Below are 19,027 nucleotides of genomic sequence, written 5' to 3'. Positions count from 1 at the left end.
TACCGTTAGTAACCAATTAATTAGTGTTGTTGCGTCCTCTCCGCGCCCGATCGCGTCTCTCTAGGCCGGGAAGTCAGCGGACCCCGAGGCCAGCTCGGGCTGAGACCTCCTCCGAACCCCAAATCCAGAGCCCGTCCTACCCGCTCCACCCCGGCCCGCAGTGGGCTGTCCAGCTCCGGGTGGACTGGGGTGGCGCGGGCCTGGAGGCCGGGTCTGGGTGGGAGCCGGCGGTGCCCTCTGGTCCATTTCCTTCCCCAGTCTATGGGGGTGCCGGCCACTCATGCTGCGTGGTCGGGGGTCGCCCTCATACTCGGCGGGCGCTAGGACCGCGGGGGCGCCCGCCGTAGAGGCGGAACGAACCCTGCGGCCACGCCCCTCTCTCCTTGGCGATTGGCTGCGGTTCCCCGGGGCGCGGCTCCGACTGGCTCAGGCGCCGGAACCTCCCCGCCCCGCCCCGCCCGGCGCAGTCCCCCGGCTCTGGGGCCGGGCGGCCGCAGAGTCGAGCGTGGGGCGGATGCGGCTGACGCGGGTGAGGGCGCGGCCGTAACAGAGCGGGGCGCGGGGTGCGGGGTGCCCGGCGCGTGTGGGGGTCCCCGGCGCCTCCCCGCACGGCACCCCAGAAGGCCTGGCCGGGGTACCCTCCGCGGAGCCCGGGGGTGGGCGGTGCGTGCCCGGCGCCGCGATGGGCCCGGGACCCCCAGCGGCCGCAGCGGCGCCGTCCCCGCGGCCGCTGTCCCTGGTGGCGCGGCTGAGCTACGCCGTGGGCCACTTCCTCAACGACCTGTGCGCTTCCATGTGGTTTACCTACCTGCTGCTCTACCTGCACTCGGTGCGCGCCTACAGCTCCCGCGGCGCGGGGCTGCTGCTGCTGCTGGGCCAGGTGGCCGACGGGCTGTGCACACCCCTCGTGGGCTACGAGGCCGACCGCGCCGCCAGCTGCTGCGCCCGCTACGGCCCGCGCAAGGCCTGGCACCTGGTCGGTAAGAGTCCCGGCCCCGCCACCTGTCGGGCAGCCCCTCCGAGTCTCCGCGACCCGGGAGCCTCCCTCTGACCCGCCACCCGCCGTCTGCTTGCCCTAGGATCGGAGTCTCCCCTCGGTCTGTCTGTCCCGTGGCCCGAGCTTCTCTGCACTGTCTGTCCACGGCCTTAACCTCCCCTATGTATCTGTCTGCCCTATGAGCTGAGTCTTCACCCCTCTGTCTGTCCCCTGGCCTGAACTTCCCCTGTCTGTCTATCTGTGCCCATGGCCTGAGCCTCCTCCATCAGTCCCACCACCCAGCCTGCCTGGGACCTAAGTCTCCCGTTTGTCTGCCCCATGAGCTGAGTCTTCACCCCTCTGTCTGTTCCGTGGCCTGAGCCTCCCCCGTCTGACTACCCAGTGGCCCCTCTGTGGTGTCACTCCTGAGCCTCCCCTGCCTATCCCACCATCCAGCCTCCCCCATCTATCTTTCTGCCCCATGGCCTGGGCCTTCCCCGTCTGACTGTGCAGTGCCTCCCTCATCTGTCCAACTGTGCAGGGCCTCTCTATCTGCCTGAGCCATGAGCCTCCCCCATCTGTCTGCTTAACTGCCCCGTATCCCCTCTGTCTGTCCCTTGGCCCAGCCTCCCTGTCTGTCTGCCTCATAGCTGCTGTCTGACCTGCAGGGCCCTCACCATCTGACTACGTGACTTTCTAGTGTCAATGCCTTTGTCTGTCTGACCCCCCAGGCCACCCTGACCCCTCTGGAGGGTTGGTGGTGACTGCTCAGCGCCTCCTCTGTCAGTCTGTCTAGCCTGAGCTCGTCTATTAGGGTGACCAACTGGGACAGCTATGGCTGAGGGACAGTCAGGCCCCCTAAAGCCTCCTCTCTCTGTGTGTTCCGCCACGGCGACCTGGTGCGTGGACGGTTTGAGGGTGCTGCTCCGGGACTTGAGAGTTGGGAGCTGCCTGGGTAGGACTGGAGGGTCAGGGGTCTCTGCCCTGTTCTTGCATTGCCTCTATCTGTCTGGCCAGGGTCAGGGACCCCCTAGGTCTGGGGGAGGTGCCCTGATTAGAGAGGGCTGTTGGGAGGGCAGGAGGCTGGCGTCATGGGCTGGGTCAACCTGCCCCAGTGCCCATCGATAAGACTGCAGGGCTGCCTCCCAGCGGCCCTCCTCTCCCCTCCCGGACCCTGGGCCTGAAGATTAGCCGGCCTCCTTCCCTGCTCTTCTTGCCCTCACAGAAGTGCTGGCTGCGTCCTGGCATTTGGGACACATGCGGCATTTCAGCAGGCAGGGCCAGGAATCCTGCTCAGTTCTTGGAATTCCAGGTGGCAGGAGGGGCAGGCGGGTGCCTCCTCACCCTTGGGAACAATGACTGGATTGGGTGGTTGGACCCAGGATCTGGGTGATGACATTTTTTGCAAGAGGCAGTGGATCTCCAGTGGTCTGAGGGTGGCAGGCTCCGCAGCAGGCACAGCTTGGGGACTGGATTTTCATGTTTCCTATGTCCGGGCTATTCCCGGGGTACCTGAGGCGGCAGCAGACAGGGAGCGGACCGGCTGTTCCTTCCTTTTTGGTTACGTTGGGATTGGTTGCTGAGCGGAGCCCAGGGCCCCAAATGCCTCTTTGATCATGATAGTTGGATAAGCTCTTTGACAGACGCATAAGATAATTTCTGGGCGGGCCGGGCGCGGTGGCTCACCCCTGTCATCCCAGCACTTTGGGAGGCCTCCTCACCTGAGGTCAGGAGTTTGAGACCAGCCTGGCCAACATGGCAAAACCCCGTCTCTACTAAAGTACAAAAATTAGCCGGGCGTGGTGGCGCACGCCTGTAATCCCAGCTACTTAGGAGGCTCAGGTGGGAGAATCGTTTGAACCCGGGAGGCAGAGGCTGCAGTCACCCGAGATCGCGCCACTGCACTCCAGACACAGCGAGAGTCTGTCTAGAAAACACAAAACAAACAAAAAAAAACAACAAACCAAAACAAGAAAACAAACAGAAAAAGCAACTGAAGGCTTTATGTTTTTCCAAAACAGGCCTCGGGGAACGGGTGGTCCAACTGGACACCAAGGCGTCCACCGTCACCCCTCTTCCCCTTCTCGGGGAGGGCACCTGCCCCAGGAGCTGAGAGTCAGGGGCCACCTGCGTGGGCCTGGAGGGTAAAGAGGGTCTGTTGGGAGCAGAAGCCCAGGCAGCCGCTCTTGATGCCTGAGCAGGTGACTTGAGTGAAGGTCACCCTGGCGATGGCACCCACTTCTGTATTTCACCCCCAAGTCTGGGGCTGGTGGCTAAGGACTCACTTTGCCCTTTAACAAGTCCTGGGGGGCTCCCCCCCAATCCTGAGAAGACCCTTAGAGTCAGACACAAACACTCCTGTGAATGGGCAGATGGCACAAATGGGCTTCAGAAGGAAGGACATTAGCTTTGAGGTTTTGAAGGATGGGTAGGAGTGTGTGGAGGGGCGCATTCCAAGTAGCAGAAACAGCTGTGAAAAAGGTAGGAACAGTCCTCACTCTGAAGCTGCGGAAGCAGAAGGAGTTCAGAATAGACGGAGCTTTTGCTGGTGCCACACATGAACTCTATCCTCACAGCAACCTGTGGGGCAGGAACTTTCTTTCTTTCTTTTTTTTTTTTTTTTTGTTGTTGTTGTTGAGACAGAGTCTCACTCTGTCACTCAGGCTGGAGTGCAGTAGCGGGATCTCGGCTCACTGCAACCTTCGCCTCCCGAGTTCAAAGGATTCTCGTGCCTCAGCTTCCTGAGTAGCTGGGATTACAGGCACGTGCCACCAAAGCCGGCTAATTTTTAAATTTTTAGTAGAGACAGGTTTCACTATATTGTCCAGGCTGGGCTTGAACTCCTGACCTCCAGTGATCTGCCTGTCTCAGCCTCCCACAGTGCTGGGATTACAGGTGTGAGCAACCGTGCCCGGCCATGGGCACGAACTTTCACTACCCTTCTTTCTCTTTTTTTTTTTTTTTTGAGACGGAGTCTTGCTCTGTCACCCAGGCTGGAAGGCAGTGGCGTGATCTCAGCTCACTGCAACCTCAACCTCCTGGGTTTAAGCGATTCTCCTGCCTCAGCCTCCCGAGTAGCTGGGATTACAAGCTCGTGCCACCACGCCCGGCTAATTTTTGTATTTTTAGTAGAGACAGGGTTTCACCATGTTGGTCAGGCTGGTCTCGAACTCCTGACCTCAGGTGATCCATCCGCTGCAGCCTCCCAAAGTGCTGGGATTACAGGCATGAGCCACCGCACCCAGCCTCTTCTTTTCTTTTCCTTTCTTTCTCTTTCTGTTTCATTTCTTTTCTTTTTTTTTTTTTTTTTTTTGAGAGATGGAGTCTCACTGCAAGCTCCGCCTCCCAGGTTCACGCCATTCTCCTGCCTCAGCCTCCCGAGTAGCTGGGACTACAGGCGCCCACCACCACGCCCGGCTAATTTTTTTTGCATTTTTAGTAGAAACGGGATTTCACCGTGTTAGCCAGGATGGTCTCGATCTCCTGACCTCATGATCCGCCCACCTCGGCCTCCCAAAGTGCTGGGATTACAGGCGCGAGCCACTGCGCCCGGCCTTTTTTTTTTTTTTTTTTCTTGACAGGGTCTCGCTCTGTCTTCCAGGCTGGAGCGCAGTGGCACGATCACGACTCACTGCAGCCTCGACCTCCTGGGTTCAAGCAATCCTCCCACCTCAGCCTCCCAAAGTGCTGGGATTACATGATCCACCACTCCTGGCCACTATCCCTGTTTTCTGAAAACTGAGGCCTAGAGAGGCACAGTCACTTGCCCGGGGTCCCCCAGCCAGGCAGCCTGGCCCCAGCAATGGATAACCCAGACTGGCCAGCAGGAACAGGGAGTCCAGCCAGGAAGGGACCTTCTCACTGGAGTCCACAGTTCATGCTCTGCCCCTGGATGACCTCCCCGAGGACCCCAGGAATCTGCGCAAACCCTCCCAGGCCCTAGTTCAGGGAAACCAGCAGGAGAGGCTGGTTTTGGTTTCACTTCCCAGTTCCAGTTCTCTGGGGGCGGGCCCAGGGTCTGGGGATGAGGTCACCTCCAGGGCCTGGAGGGAGAAAGGAGGTGCAGCCACCAGGCTTGGTACAGGGGCCCTTCCAGGTGCCCCAGGCTGGGAGGAGAGGCGTGCAGGGCTGCAGGGAAGGAGCCTGGCTCAGCCTCACTCTAGGGGGCCTCAATTTTCCCATATGGAAAATGAGGATAATGACACCCACGCCTCCAGGCTGTGTCAGGGCCACTATTGTTACTCACTCAGAAGATACTGAAGTAACAGCTGGTATGGTGGCTCAAGCCTGTAATCCCAGCACTTTGAGAGGCCGAGGCGGGTGGATCACCTGAGGTCAGGCGTTGGAGACCAGCCTGGCCAACATGGTGAAATCCTGTCTCTACTAAAAATACAAAAATTAGCTGGGTGTGGTGGCACGGGCCTGTAGTCCCAGCTACTCGAGAGGCTGAGGCAGGAGAATCGCTTGAATCCAGGGGGCGGAGGTTACAGTGAGCCGAGATCTCGCCACTGCACTCCAGCCTGGGCGACAGAGCAAGACTCTGTCTAAAAAAAAAAAAAAAAAAAAGTAGATATTGAAATGCCCGAGTTCCATGCTGGGTCTCCCAAGGCCCCTTGGAAGCTGCTGTCTGCAGAGGAAAGCCGGCTGGAAGCCGGCAGACAGACAGAGAATTCCCGGGTACTCTGGAGGGGGAGGCAGAGGCAGGGGCAGCAGGGGCCAGGAGAGAGGTGTTCGAGGAGGTGACATTCCCGTTGAGCCCAGAGGTGAAAAGGAGCCGGTCTTGCTAAGATGTGCGAGAAAGAGAGCTCTAGGCAGAGGCACGCCCATGCAGAGGCCCAGGGGCAGGACCGCCTGGCATGTTGAAGGAACAGTGAGGAGACCTGCATGGCTGGAGCAGAGAGAGAAGGGGAAGAGAGGGAAGGGCAGAGCAGGGCACGGAGGGGACAGGGCAGGTCGCAAAGGGCTCCGTGGGCTGCGGGGAGGATCTTACATTTGTTCCAAGGTATCTTAGGGGTTTTTTCTGAGGACGCGAAGAGCCAGGGCTTGCCACAGCAGATCTCAGTTGGGGGCGGGTGCTATTTCCAGACTGTCCCTGGAGGCCAGGAGGCCCCAGCATTCCAGGGAGTGGTCACCTTAGGAGCTGACAGGGATGGCGGAGCTTAAGGAGGGCAGGGTCCAGCCCAGCCCCGCCCAGCCCCACCTGGGCCTCCCGCTCCCCGAGGCCCCATGGGAGGTTTGATAGTGGCCGAGGAGGAGGAGCTGGGGGAGGCTGCGGCTGTAACCGGGGCACCTGTGGGGGGCAGGTTTCTGGGGGACCCCTGCGCCTGGGTTCTTCTGACTTGCAGGCTGAGCCCAGGCACCTGGTATCAGATTCCCCTTTTGTCACCAGGGGCCATAAGCCTGGGGGACCCCGGTTGCAGACCCTCGCTCCTGCGTGACTGTGTGCATGCAGGGGGCGTCTCCATCTGCGCCTCAGTTTCCCTCTCTCCTCCCTCCGTGTCCTCACCCCAGGAGCCCTGGCTGGTGCGGGACGGCCCTGTGACTGACCACCCCGCCCGTCCACAGGCACCGTCTGCGTCCTGCTCTCCTTCCCCTTCATCTTCAGCCCCTGCCTGGGCTGTGGGGCGGCCACGCCGGAGTGGGCTGCCCTCCTCTACTACGGCCCGTTCATCGTGATCTTCCAGTTTGGCTGGGCCTCCACACAGATCTCCCACCTCAGCCTCATCCCGGAGCTCGTCACCAACGAGCATGAGAAGGTGGAGCTCACAGCCCTCAGGTGGGAGCCTGGGCCCCCTCCCCCACGGGCAGGGTGGGCCCCGGCTCCGAGTATCAGTCAGTGGCACTGGGCAGCTCGAGACCACACAGTCTTTTATGTTTATTTTTTTGAAAGGGGGTCTCACTCTGTTGCCCAGGCTGGAGTGCAGTGGTATGATCTCGGCTGACTGCGGCCTCAACCTCCTGGGCTCAAGTGATCCTCCTGCCTCAGCCTCCTAAGTAGCTGGGACTACAGGAGTGTGTCACTACACCCAGCTATTTTTTAACGTTTTTGTAGGCTGGGCACAGTGGCTCACGCCTGTAATCCCAGCACTTTGGGAGGCCGAGGCGGGCAGATCACGAGGTCAGGCGATCGAGACCATCCTGGCTAACACGGTGAAACCCCGTCTCCACTAAAAATACAAAAAATTAGCTGGGCGCGGTGGTGGGCGCCTGTAGTCCCAGCTACTCGGGAGGCTGAGGCAGGAGAATAGTGTGAACCCAGGAGGCTGAGCTTGCAGTGAGCCGAGATGGCGCCACTGCACTCCAGCCTGGGCGACAGAGCGAGACTCCATCTCAAAAAAAAAAAGTTTTTGTAGAGATGGAGGTCTCACTATATTGCCCAGGCTGGTCTTGAACTCTTGGGCTCAAGCGATCCTCCTGCCTTGGCCTCCCAAAGTGCTGGGATTACAGGCGTGAGCCACCACACTCGGCCATCACACATTTCTCCTCTCACAGTTTCTGGGGGTCAGGAGTCCAGCATGGCTGAGCTGGGGGGAGAGGGCTGTTGTGCTTCAGGGTCTGTCTTGAGCCTGCATTCAAGGGGTTACCCAGGGCTAGCGTCTTATGGACGGCTGGGGGCGGTCCCTCCTCTATGCTCATGTGGTTGGTGGCAGAAGTTGTCGTCTTGCACCTGTGGAGATCACGGTGGCTGCTGCTTCTGAGGCCAGCAGGGAGAATCTCTGATCCGAGGAAGCCCTAAGCCCTCTCTCCCAAAGGATCGCCTGATTTGGCCAGGCTCACCCACAATAGTCTCCCTTGAGACAGAATCTCGCTCTGTCAGCCAGGCTGGAGTGCAGTGGCACGATCTCGGCTAATTTTTTTTTTTGCATTTTTAGTAGACACAGGGTTTCACCGTGTACCATGTTGGCCAGGCTGGTCTCGAACGCCTGACCTCAGGTGATCTGCCTGCCTTGGCCTCCCAGAGTGCTGGGATTACAGGCGTGAGCCACTGCGCCTGGCCCTTTTGTTTTGTGTGTTTTTTTTTTTTTTTGGAGACAAGAGTCTCACTCTGTCACCCACGCTGGAGTGTAGTGGCGCCATCTCGGCTCACTGCAACCTCTGCCTCCCGGGTTCAAGCAATTCTCCTGCCTCAGCCCCCCGAGTAGCTGGGGACTATAGGTGCCCGCCACCACACCCGGCTGATTTTTATATTTTGAGTAGAGATGGGATTTCACCGTGTTGGCCATGCTGTTCTCGAACTCCTGACCTCAGTGATCTGCCCGCTTCAGCCTCCCAAGGTGCTGGGATTACAGGTGTGAGCCACCGCGCCTGGTCAGTAATCTCCCTGTGGACACACCCGAGCTGACCAAGGTCCTTGGTTATAACACACTGCGAAGTCCCTTTCCCTGTGCTATAGAATGCCACTTAGTCCTGGCTACGTCCTGGGAGTAACATGCATGGTGGACTTACAGGTCCTGCCGCCACAGGGAGGGGATGGGTCGGGCAGGCCTCTCTGGGGCTGCCTTAGAATTCTTTCTGTTACACCTGGGTACAGCGGGTGCCCGGCTTATCCACTAACTTGCTAGAGGCGCTGAAAGAGGTTCTTCTGGTTATGAGGATGATGTATTGAGCACCTGCTGTGTGCCTGGCATCATAGTTCTAGGCCCTTAACATGAATCTCAACTTCTTTAATCCTCCCTGTGAGCTGGGAGGTGGGAACTGTTCTCTCCCACGTATTCCAGAGGAAGACTCGGCCCCAGCTGGTGCCCAAAGCCAGGGTCCACACAGCGCCTTCGTGTCGGGGGAGCCCGCTGTCTCCACATCTGCCTGTGTATCACCAGCTCCACCCACTCTGGCCGCCTCCCCACCCCCAGATTTGAGTTCCCCATTATGGCCATGAGACAGAGGTGCAGGCACTAACGACACAGGTTACCCAATGCCCCGGGCCCCTGAGGGCCCCATCTGACCGGGGCCAGACCCCAGGCACTTCCTACGTGCCATCGCTTTGCCAGCTGACCTCCTGCTGTGCTCACGTGGCTTCTGGAGGTGGCATGGTTCCCACTTTCAGAAAGAGACGGATTCGTGGTGGGATTCCAGGGCCCCCTGGGGGGGCTCCGTGCCTGGCCGGGCTGCGGGCAGGGACTGGCCTGGATGCTTCTAGACCAGGGAGCCCTCGCCCTTTAGCAGCCCAGCATCTGGGGAAGAAGAATTCTAGAATTCTGGCTTCTGAGTCTCTGGGTTCTCAGACTTTTGGGTTGTAGCCTGGACTCCGCTTGGCCGAGTCATCGCACCCTGGTCCTGGGCATAAAGGGTGGAGCTGCGGGTCACAGCTGTCCCGCGTTAGATAATGTACAGGCTGGGGAAACTGAGGCCAGCACGGGCTTCCTGGAGGCCACCCAGTGTGGCAGTGGTTGGAATCACCCATCAGTCAGGGGTTCCCCAGGCCTCTCTGACAGTGCAGCCACATGGGGAGGAAGTGGCTCAGGTTCCTGGCGTCTTGTTGAGTCCCTGCCCGCCTGCCCGCCAGGTATGCGTTCACCGTGGTGGCCAACATCACCGTCTACGGCGCCGCCTGGCTCCTGCTGCACCTGCAGGGCTCGTCGCGGGCAGAGCCCACCCAGGACATCAGCATCAGCGACCAGCTTGGGGGCCAGGACGTGCCTGTGTTCCGGGTGAGCTGGAGCCCGGGTGGGTCGCCTGAAGTCCTCAAGCCAGGGGTGGAGGCTGGGCCAGCCGCCACTGACCGCTTCTGCCGTGTCCCCAGAACCTGTCCCTGCTGGTGGTGGGTGTCGGCGCCGTGTTCTCACTGCTGTTCCACCTGGGCACCCGGGAGAGGCGCCGGCCGCACGTGGAGGAGCCAGGCGAGCACACCCCCCTGTTGGCCCCTGCCACCGCCCAGCCCCTGCTGCTCTGGAAGCACTGGCTCCGGGAGCCGGCTTTCTACCAGGTGCGTGCTGGGGGCGGTGGGGCTGGTGTGGGCCTTCTCTCCCACCCACCAGGCCTTTGCTCTGTGGGGCAGCTGCGTCCAGAGCACACGCGGCCCCTGGTGCAGCCCACACCCAGGGCAGACATCACTCATCAAGTGCTGCTCTCCTCTCCCTGGCCCACCGCACTGGGCAGTCACTACCAATGGATCAAATGCCAGCTGCAGGGCGCCCACCCCGACCCCAGTGCCCCCTGCCGGTGGGAGTGGAGAAGGCCCTCCTGACCCCTGCCAGTCCCTCTGTCTGTCTACCCACAGGTGGGCATGCTGTACATGGCCACCAGGCTCATTGTGAACCTGTCCCAGACCTACATGGCCATGTACCTCACCTACTCCCTCCATCTGCCCAAGGTGAGCAGGTTGGGGCGGGGATGCTGGGATGGGACGGCCCCAGCCTGGCAAGCCATGACTGACATGCCGTGCCTGCCTCTGCCTCCACAGAAGTTCATCGCGACCATTCCCCTGGTGATGTACCTCAGCGGCTTCTTCTCCTCCTTCCTCATGAAGCCCATCAACAAGTGCATTGGGAGGAACGTGAGTGGGCGGGGACCGGGGACAGCTGGGACAGAGGACGGGGTTCCCTGCAGCCGAGATCCCACCCGCTCCGGGTTTCAGCCTCGAATGCTCTCAGGCCTCCGAGTTCCCGCCTTGTAGAAGCTCCAGATCTAGGCCGGGCGCGGTGGCTCACGCCTGTAATCCCAGCACTTCGGGAGGCCGAGGCCAGTGGATCACGAGGTCAGGAGATCGAGACCATCCTGGCTAACATGGTGAAACCCTGTCTCTACTAAAAATACAAAAACAAAATTAGCTGGGTGTGGTGGGCGCCTGTAGTCCCAGCTACTCAGGAGGCTGAGGCAGGAGAATGGTGTGAACCCGGAAGCCGGAGCTTGCAGTGAACCGAGATCACACCACTGCACTCCAACCTGGGCGACAGAGCGAGACTCTGTCTCCAAAAAAAAAAAAAAAGCAGCCCCAGATCTGGGAACAAGGAATTCTAGGATCCTGGCTTCTGTGTGTCTCGAGTTTATACACTAGCGGCCACGGAGCTCTGGCGCTTTCTGTCCACCCTGTGCAGCTACTGAGGGCTTGAAATGTGGCCGCGGGGACTGAGCCGAGTCCGTCGTTTGCTTTTGTTGTAACTGACCTGCCTTTAGGCAGAATAGCCACGTGTCTCCAGCCGCTATGGCGTGGACAGAAAGCACAGCTCTGGCATGTCGGATCTGCAGAGCCTCGGACTTGGCCAGGGCCAGAGCCAGGGCTCCTTAGGGACCATCCAGCTCATGCCTTGTTTGCTGGGGTTGGGGGTAGGGGTGGCGGATTGAAGACCAGAGAGGGCAAGCGCCAGGCTTGGGGGCACCCAGTGGCGTGGGCCTGACCCCGGAGCTGTCCTGCAGATGACCTACTTCTCGGGCCTCCTGGTGATCCTGGCCTTTGCTGCCTGGGTGGCGCTGGCGGAGGGACTGGGTGTGGCCGTGTACGCAGCAGCTGTGCTGCTGGGTGCTGGCTGTGCCACCATCCTCGTCACCTCGCTGGCTATGACGGCCGACCTCATCGGTCCCCACACGGTAGGGCTGGTAGCCGGGCTGGGGTGGGGGAGGCCAGGGCCCATATCTCAGGGTGCATGCTGACCACCTCGCCTGTCTCTCCACAGAACAGCGGAGCGTTCGTGTACGGCTCCATGAGCTTCTCGGATAAGGTGGCCAATGGGCTGGCAGTCATGGCCATCCAGAGCCTGCACCCTTGCCCGTGAGTGCCGCTGTTCATTCATTCATTCTTTTGTTCAGTAAGAAGGTATTAAGCGCCTGCTGTGTGTCCAGCAGTGTTCTGGGTCTGGGCATCCAGCTGTGGACCAAAGACACCTGCCCCAGTGGGAGTCATAGGCCGGGGAGACCTTTCGTTTCTTCCACTGAGCACTTCATTTATTCATTCAACAAACGTTGGGTCCGTGTGTGCAGTGCTGAAGACACCGTACAGAAATATACTGGGGGTGGGCCCAGCTGGAAGGGAGCCCCGAGTCCGTGTAACCCAGACCCACGGAACTCAGGGTTCAGACACAGATGGTTCTAGACCACGGTATCACAGCATTCACGCCTGTAGAGGCCCCGGGCTTGGAAACCAAAGCCGGTCTGGGCCCGGGGCAGAGCCAGCCGTGTTAATAGTCACAGAGGTGAACGTGTGGGTGGGACCGGCGTGGGTGGTGTGTAAAGGTGAAACACTCAGAGAAGCCTGGACTGCCAGGACAGGAAGCCAGGGAGGGCTTCTTGGAGGCGGTGACGTGGACCTGACACCTGCAGGATGTCAGAGCATTCCAGGCTAATGGGGAGGGACCACACCTGGCGTGTTGTGTTGGAGGAAAAGGGAGGAGGTCCGTGTGGCTGGAGCAGAGGGAGGAGGGGAGGGCGGGGAGGGGGACAGGGCAGGTCGTGCAGGGCCTGGTGGGCCATGGAGAGGACTTAGGGGCTTTGACCCTGAAGACGGTGGGAGCCATGGAGAGCTGTGGGCAGAAGAGGGACAGGCCCTGACCCAGGCGCTCACAGGTGCCCTCTGCTGGTTGCTGCTGGGAGGACAGCTGGTGGGGGAGAGGGTGGAGCCTGTGACCAGGGCGGATGCAGGCGGGCCAGGCTGGGGCTGGACCACGGGGAGCCAGGGAAGGGAGACGTGGTGAATTCGGCATGGATGCTGGAGGCAGGGCCGACAGGGCTGGCCAAGCTGTTGGGTGTGGGACGGGAGGGAGGGAGTTGCAGGGACCCCAGCTCCTGGCTTGGACAGGACCGAGCTGCCGTCGGGCGTGAGGGGAGGAACAGGTTCAGCTTGGGTGGGGGGGTCCCCGTGGTGCCTACTCATCCCCCGCCTCCGCCCACAGCTCAGAGCTCTGCTGCAGGGCCTGCGTGAGCTTCTACCACTGGGCCATGGTGGCTGTGACGGGCGGCGTGGGCGTGGCTGCTGCCCTGTGTCTCTGCAGCCTCCTGCTGTGGCCGATCCGCCTTCGACGCTGTGAGTCCTGGCCCACCTGTCCCTCCCCAGACACTGACCACACCAGGGTGAGGGCGGGGGCGGGGGCAGGGGCGGGCATGGGCCCCACCCCACCCTCTCTAATGCTATTTCCACCCCTCCCTTGCAGGGGACCGTGACGCCCAGCCCTGACTCCTGACGGCCTCCTGCACCTGTGCAAGGGAACTACGGGGACGCACGAGGATGCCCCCTGGGGCCTTGGGGAGAAGCCGCCACTGCCCCTCACTCTTCTCTGGACCCCCACCCTCCCTCCTCACCCAGCTCCCGGGAGTGGGGTTGGGGGAGGGCAGCAGGGATGCCCACCAGGGGCTTGCAAGGACCCCCTAGGTTTTGAGGGTACCCCATTCTCAACTCTAATCCATCCCAGCCTTCTGCAGGATTTGGGGTGCCCCTCTCAGCAGGGAGCAGGAAGTAGGAATCCCAGAAGGATCTGGGGGAACCCTAACCCTGAGCTCAGTCCAGTTCATCCCTCACCTCTGGCCTGGGGGGCTCCAGACGCTGCCAGGGTCCCCTCAGGACGGCTGGGCCTGGAGGAGACTCAGCCACGGGGTGGTGGGCTGGGCCTGAACCCCGCCGTGGTGGGCAGCAGGGCTGCCCAGCAGGCTTGGTGGACTCTGCTGGCAGCAAATAAAGAGATGACGGCGGCCTGGCTCCTGTCTGCCTGGGAGGGGGGGGGGGCCCTGGGCAGGGGTAGCCCGGGCATCTCAGCCCTGTCCTGGTTGTGGGCGGCCGGCGAGCCCAGCGTCTGCCTCTGTCTGGAGCCTCTGGTCCCCTGGGACTAGGTTAGTGCCCTGTCATCTGGGTGCAGAGACACAGCGGATGCGTCCTGGCAGCATGCGTTTATCGGGGAGTGGACGTGAGGGAAGGCGGGGGCCGCTGGCAGGTGGAGGGGCAGTACGGTTCCAGGCCCCACTCCCGGTAGTTCTGGGCGGTGCCGGGTGGGCGCTGGGGTGCCGACAGGGAGGGCACGTAGTCTGATGCCCTCCACAGTGGCTCCACCCCGTACCGGTTCCTGTTGATCGCTGTAGGTGGGACCTGGGTCACCATGTGCCCCCACCTCCTCGCCGTTGGTCAGCAAGGGGCTCCTGGGCCTCCCCGCGCAGTTTCACTCTGGCCTAGGTGGTCCTGTCCCCCCGGCCTCCCAGGGACCCGCCCTGCACCTGGCCTCACCATATTCCTTGCCCTGGATTGGCCTGTCTTTCCACAGTGCGCTCCCCCACCGGATGCTGGGGGCCTGGTACTGGGCAGGGACGATGGGGTCGTGCCAGGCGGTCTCCCGCAGGTGCTGGGTGTAGGCTGCAGTGGGGCGAGGGCTGGTGGTCATTCCTGTCCCCCTCCGGCAGACCCGGTGCCCAGGGTGGGGGGGGGGGAGTGCAGGCACTCACCGGATGGCTTGCTGCACTCACGGTGTTGGTAGCAGCCGTGCCAGCGGTTGTAGGCCTCGCGGAAGGGGCTGGCCGGGGCCCGTGGCAGGTTGTACCAGGCTTCCCAGGCATCTGAGTTGGTCAGGCCTGTGTACCACAGCTGGCCGGCTGCGTCCCATCCTATGGGCGTGTACTTCCAGCGTGTGGCCTGCCTGATGGCTGGTGGCCAGCAGGGACCCTCCAGGGACAGGTAGTCATTGCTGAGGGTGGGCAGGGGGCAGAGACTGAGCCCATGTCTACAGCAAGTGCTTTGACCCCTTTGCGATGTCTGCCAGGGTGGACGATGTAGAGGCCTGGCCCACGGCGTGGGGCCTCCCGCCCTTGCCACTTAGTGTCTGTCCTTCAGCCCTGGACCCCTCACCCCAGAGCGGGTGCTTGAGGAGAGAGGCTGACTCCCCGTCTCCCCACACATTGCACCCCAAGCACCCAAGTCAGCACTAAACCTTTCTGTTCTCAGCTTTTCTTGCCTGGAGAAGAGGGAGGGGAGAGGATGAGGGCCCTGGCTACTCCTGGGTTCCTACAGTCCTTGTCCAGCCTCCAAGACCCACAAGTCCCTCCCTCCGGGAAGCCCCCCTGGCCTGGAGGTGCACCAGGAAGAAGTAGTCTGGGGCTGGCACTGAGCCATGGCCCAGGGAAGACTGGGGGACCCACTAGGCCAGGTGTGTGGCTCATGCTTGTAAACCCAGCACTTTGGGAGGCTGAGGCAGGTGGATCACTTGAGGTCAGGAGTTCGAGACCAGCCTGGCCAGCATGGTGAAACCCCATCTCTACTAAAAATACGAAAATTAGCCAGGCATGGTGTGGGGTGGGGGGGCACCTGTAATCCCAGCTACTTGAGAGGCTGAGGCAGGAGAATCTCTTGAACCCGGGAAGTGGAGTTTGCAGTAAACTGAGATCATGCCACTGCACTCCAGCCTGAGCAACAGAGTGAGACTCTGTCTCAAAAACAAACAAAAAGACAAGAGACTCAAAGATGTTTTATGCTTTGACCTTGCTCTTGGGAATATGTCCCAAGGAAGTCATCCCAGGGAACAAGGTTGCTGGCCCCAAGATAGTCTGGCAGGGTTCAAAACAATCTCATCTGCCCTGCACGGAAAGCCCAGTTCCAGCTCTCATGGCAGGAACTCGGCTTAAATCCTGACTAGACTCCCAGGTGCCCATGGAACATGGGAGTAGCCTGGTCAGTTATGGAGCCTGTTTGAGGGACCCCACATAGACTCGGCTTTTCCACTAGAAAGGCAATTTCAAGATCTGGAGAACCTCACCCTTTTGAAATGAATTGCAAGACACGTGTAGCTTTTAAAACACAATTAAAACAGCACAAAATTGGCTGGGTGCGGTGGCTCATGCCTGTAGTCCCAGCACTTTGGGAGGCCAAGGCGGGTAGATTACCTGAGGTCAGGAGTTTGAGACCAGCCTGGCCAACACGGTGAAACCCCGTCTCTACTAAAAATACAAAAATTAGTCAGGTGTGGTGATGGACACCTGTGGTCCCAGCTAGTCGGGAAGCTGAGGCAGGAGAATTAGCTTGAACCCGGGAGGCGGAGGTTGCAGTGAGCCGAGATTGAGCCACTGCACTCCAGCCTGGATGAGAGAGCGAGACTCAGTCTCAACACAAAAAAAAGCAATTAAAACAGCACAGAATATTCAATGAGAAATGAGCCCCTCACCCCTGCTGTCGGCCCCGTACCCACCTGCCACTCACTACTTTCTGGTGTTTCCTCCCAGGAGCAGGTAGTACATGCACCCACCCCCGTTATTACACACTTGCGGGAGCCCATTCACTGCATCTCCATTTTTTTTTTAAAAATAGAAATAGAGTCTCGCACCGGGTGCGGTGGCTCATGCCTGTAATCCCAGCACTGTGGGAGGCCGAGGCAGGCGGATCATGAGGTCAGGAGTTTGAGACCAGCCTGGCCAACATGGTGAAACCCCGTCTCTACTAAAAATACAAAAATTAGCTGGGCGTGGTGGCGGGCGCCTGTAATCCCAGCTACTCAGGAGGCTGAGGCAGGAGAATCGCTAGAACCCAGGAGGCAGAGGTTGCAGTGAGCCGAGATCATTCCACTGCACTCCAGCCTGGGCAACCGAGCGAGACCCTCGTTTTTTTTTTTTTTTGAGACAGAGTCTTGCTTTGTCACCTAGGCTGGAATGCAGTGGCACGATTTCGACTCACTGCAGCCTTGACCTCCTGGGCTCAAGTGATCCTCCCACCTCAGCCTCCCAAGTAGCTGGCATTACAGGCATGTGCCACCATGCCTGGTTGATTTTTTTTTTTTTTTTTTTTGAGACAGTCTTGCTCTGTCGCTCAGGCTGGAGTGCAGTGGCGTGATCTCAGCTCACTGCAACCTCCGCCTCCCAGGTTCAAAGCGATTCTCCTGCCTCAGCCTCCTGAGTAGCTGGGATTACAGGCGCCCGCCACCACAGCCGCCTAATTTTTGTATTTTTAGTACAGACGGGGTTTCACTATCTTGGCCAGGTTGGTCTTGAACTCCTGACCTCGTGATCCACCTGCCTCGGCCTCCCAAAATGTGGGAATTACAGGCGTGAGCCACTGCGCCTGGATTTTTTTTTTTTTTTTTTTTTTTTTGAGACGGAGTTTCGCTCTTGTTGTCCAGGCTGGAGTGCGATGGCGTGATCTCGGCTCACTGCAACCTCTGCCTCCCAGGTTCAAGTGATTCTCCTGCCTCAGCCTCCCGAGTAGCTGGGATTACAGGCATGAACCACCATGCCCGGCTAATTTTGTATTTTTAGTAGAGACAGGGTTTCACCATGTTGGTCAGGCTGGTCTCGAACTCCTGACCTCAGGTGATCCGCCTGCCTCGGCCTCCGAAAGTGCTGGAATTATAGGCGTGAGCCACTGCGTCTGGCTGCCTGGCTGATTTTTTAATTTTTTGTAGAGATGGGGTCTCACAGCTAGGCGTGGTGCCTCACGCCTGTAATTCTAGCACTTTGGGAGGCCAAGGCGGGCAGATCATGAGGTCAGGAGATCGAAACCATCCTGGTCAACATGGTGAAACCCCATCTCTACTAAAAATACAAAAATTAGCTGGGCGTGGTGGCGCATGCCTGTAATCCCAGCTACTTGGGAGGCTGAGGCAGGAGAAAGGCTTGAACCAGGGAGTTGGAGGTTGCAGTGAGCCGAGATTGCACCACTGCACTCCAGTCTTGCGACAAGAGCGAGACTCCGTCCAAAAAAAAAAAAACAAAACAAAACAAAAAAAAAACAAAAATTAGCTGGGCGTGTGGCACAAACCTGTAGTCCTAGCTACTCAGAAGGCTTGAGACGGGAGAATCCTTGAACCTGGGAGGCAGAGGTTGCAGTGAGCCAAGATTGCGCCACTGCACCCTAGCCTGGGCAACAGTGTTAGACTGTCTCCAAAAAAAAAAAAAAAAAAAGGAAAAAAAAGAAAAGAGATGGGTCTCACTATGTTGCTCAGGCTGGTCTTGAACTCCTGGGCTCAAGTGATCCTCCTGTCTTAGCCTCCCAAAGTGCTGGGATTACAGGTGTAGGCCACCATGCCCAGCCACCATCTTGGTTTAATTTCTTTCCTTGGAAATGGAGCAAAGGGCTTTCACTTTTCTTTTTCATGGCTGCATAGTATTCCATAATTGTTTAAACAATTGATAATAGACACTGTATCGGGGTGACTGGTATTCCCCCAAAATCACATCTGCCCAGAGCCTCAGGACATGGCCTTGTTTGGAAATGGTTTTAGCAGATGCAGCTAAGATGAGGTCATCCCGTGTTAGGATGGCCCCGAATCCAGTGCCTGGCGCCCTTATAAGGAGAGGGAAACTTGGATGCAGACAGGAAGGCCGGGAGAAGGCAGAAGCAGACGCCGGGGGCCAAGGAGTGCCTGGGGTTGCCCAGAGCCACCACGGGCTGCCAGAGGTGTGGGACAGACTCTCTCAGCCACAGAAGGGCCCAGCCCCGCACACGCCTGGATTTCAGAGGGCGGACATTTCTGTGGCTGAAGCTCCCAGTGTGTTTGCAGTCCTTGGAAACGGCCACAGACACATTTGTTCTCGGCCTGTCTCCAGGTCTGTGGCCCCCACAGTTAGCGGCCACAGGCCGGAGGGGAACAGGAAGAACTGCAGGGGACGTCACACACATGAGCCTTTTAGGAATAACGAGTGACACGTGCAAGACCCCACACCAAACCCCATGTAACCTGACACCCAGGGAGGGAGGGAGGGAGGGGCTGGGAGGGGCTCACCTGTAGAGAGGTGCTCACCTGTAAAGCGGTGCTGGGAAGCTGGCCTCGAGGGTCCCCGAGGGGACATAGGGCCGGGCAGCCTCTTGCCTCAGGGTTTGCATGTCTGCTTGGGTCCCCGGGGCTCCTGCCAGGAAAGCCTCTGAGGCCACTGTTCACAGCATAAAGGCCACCCAGTGTCTCGGCAACCACGCTGACCACTCCCTCCTCCCCGCTGCGGGGTGAGGTGGCCTCAAGGGAGGGGAGGGCTGGACAGTCGTTCTGAGTATTTAACAACTGGGGGTGACACAGTGTGGGTGGGCAAGGCCAGGGCCACTGCCAGGTGGGGTCCGTGGCCCTGAGCCCCCAGCTCTACGCACCCCCCACCTGGGGTCTGGCTTCTCCATCTCCACACCCCCTTGAGGGGCTTCTGTTTCCCCCTGCACCTTCGATCGCAGGA

The 19,027-nt window shown here is 59.7% G+C and overlaps 2 protein-coding genes across 3 annotated transcripts; one reads left to right on the top strand and one right to left on the bottom strand.

The window, feature by feature from the left end:
• The first annotated feature begins 493 nt into the window (after positions 1-493).
• Positions 494-13,591, top strand: MFSD12 (major facilitator superfamily domain containing 12). Of its 2 annotated transcripts, XM_054462049.2 has the most exons (10): positions 494-980; positions 6,542-6,752; positions 9,480-9,624; positions 9,717-9,899; positions 10,194-10,286; positions 10,377-10,469; positions 11,330-11,500; positions 11,587-11,681; positions 12,799-12,929; positions 13,057-13,591. In XM_054462049.2, exons 1-10 carry the CDS (start codon positions 683-685, stop codon positions 13,077-13,079), a joined length of 1,443 nt encoding a protein of 480 aa, XP_054318024.1. In that variant the 5' UTR covers positions 494-682; the 3' UTR covers positions 13,080-13,591. The 2 variants fall into 2 exon arrangements, with proteins under 2 accessions (XP_054318024.1, XP_054318025.1); XM_054462050.2 differs by lacking the exon at positions 11,330-11,500 and having other exon boundaries at positions 540-980.
• On the bottom strand, positions 13,587-18,829 carry TEKTIP1 (tektin bundle interacting protein 1). Its single transcript, XM_054462055.2, has 4 exons — positions 18,610-18,829; positions 14,333-14,571; positions 14,118-14,243; positions 13,587-13,969 (listed from the first exon to the last, which is right to left on the bottom strand). The coding sequence occupies exons 1-4, from the start codon at positions 18,690-18,692 to the stop codon at positions 13,788-13,790; spliced, it is 630 nt and encodes a 209-aa protein (XP_054318030.2). The 5' UTR covers positions 18,693-18,829; the 3' UTR covers positions 13,587-13,787.
• Positions 18,830-19,027: the final 198 nt, after the last annotated feature.

Source organism: Pongo pygmaeus, chromosome 20, assembly GCF_028885625.2.
Source record: "Pongo pygmaeus isolate AG05252 chromosome 20, NHGRI_mPonPyg2-v2.0_pri, whole genome shotgun sequence".
NCBI lineage: Eukaryota > Metazoa > Chordata > Mammalia > Primates > Hominidae > Pongo > Pongo pygmaeus.
The sequence above is the reverse complement of the archived record's forward strand: the minus strand, read 5'-3'. Positions and strand labels throughout refer to the sequence as shown.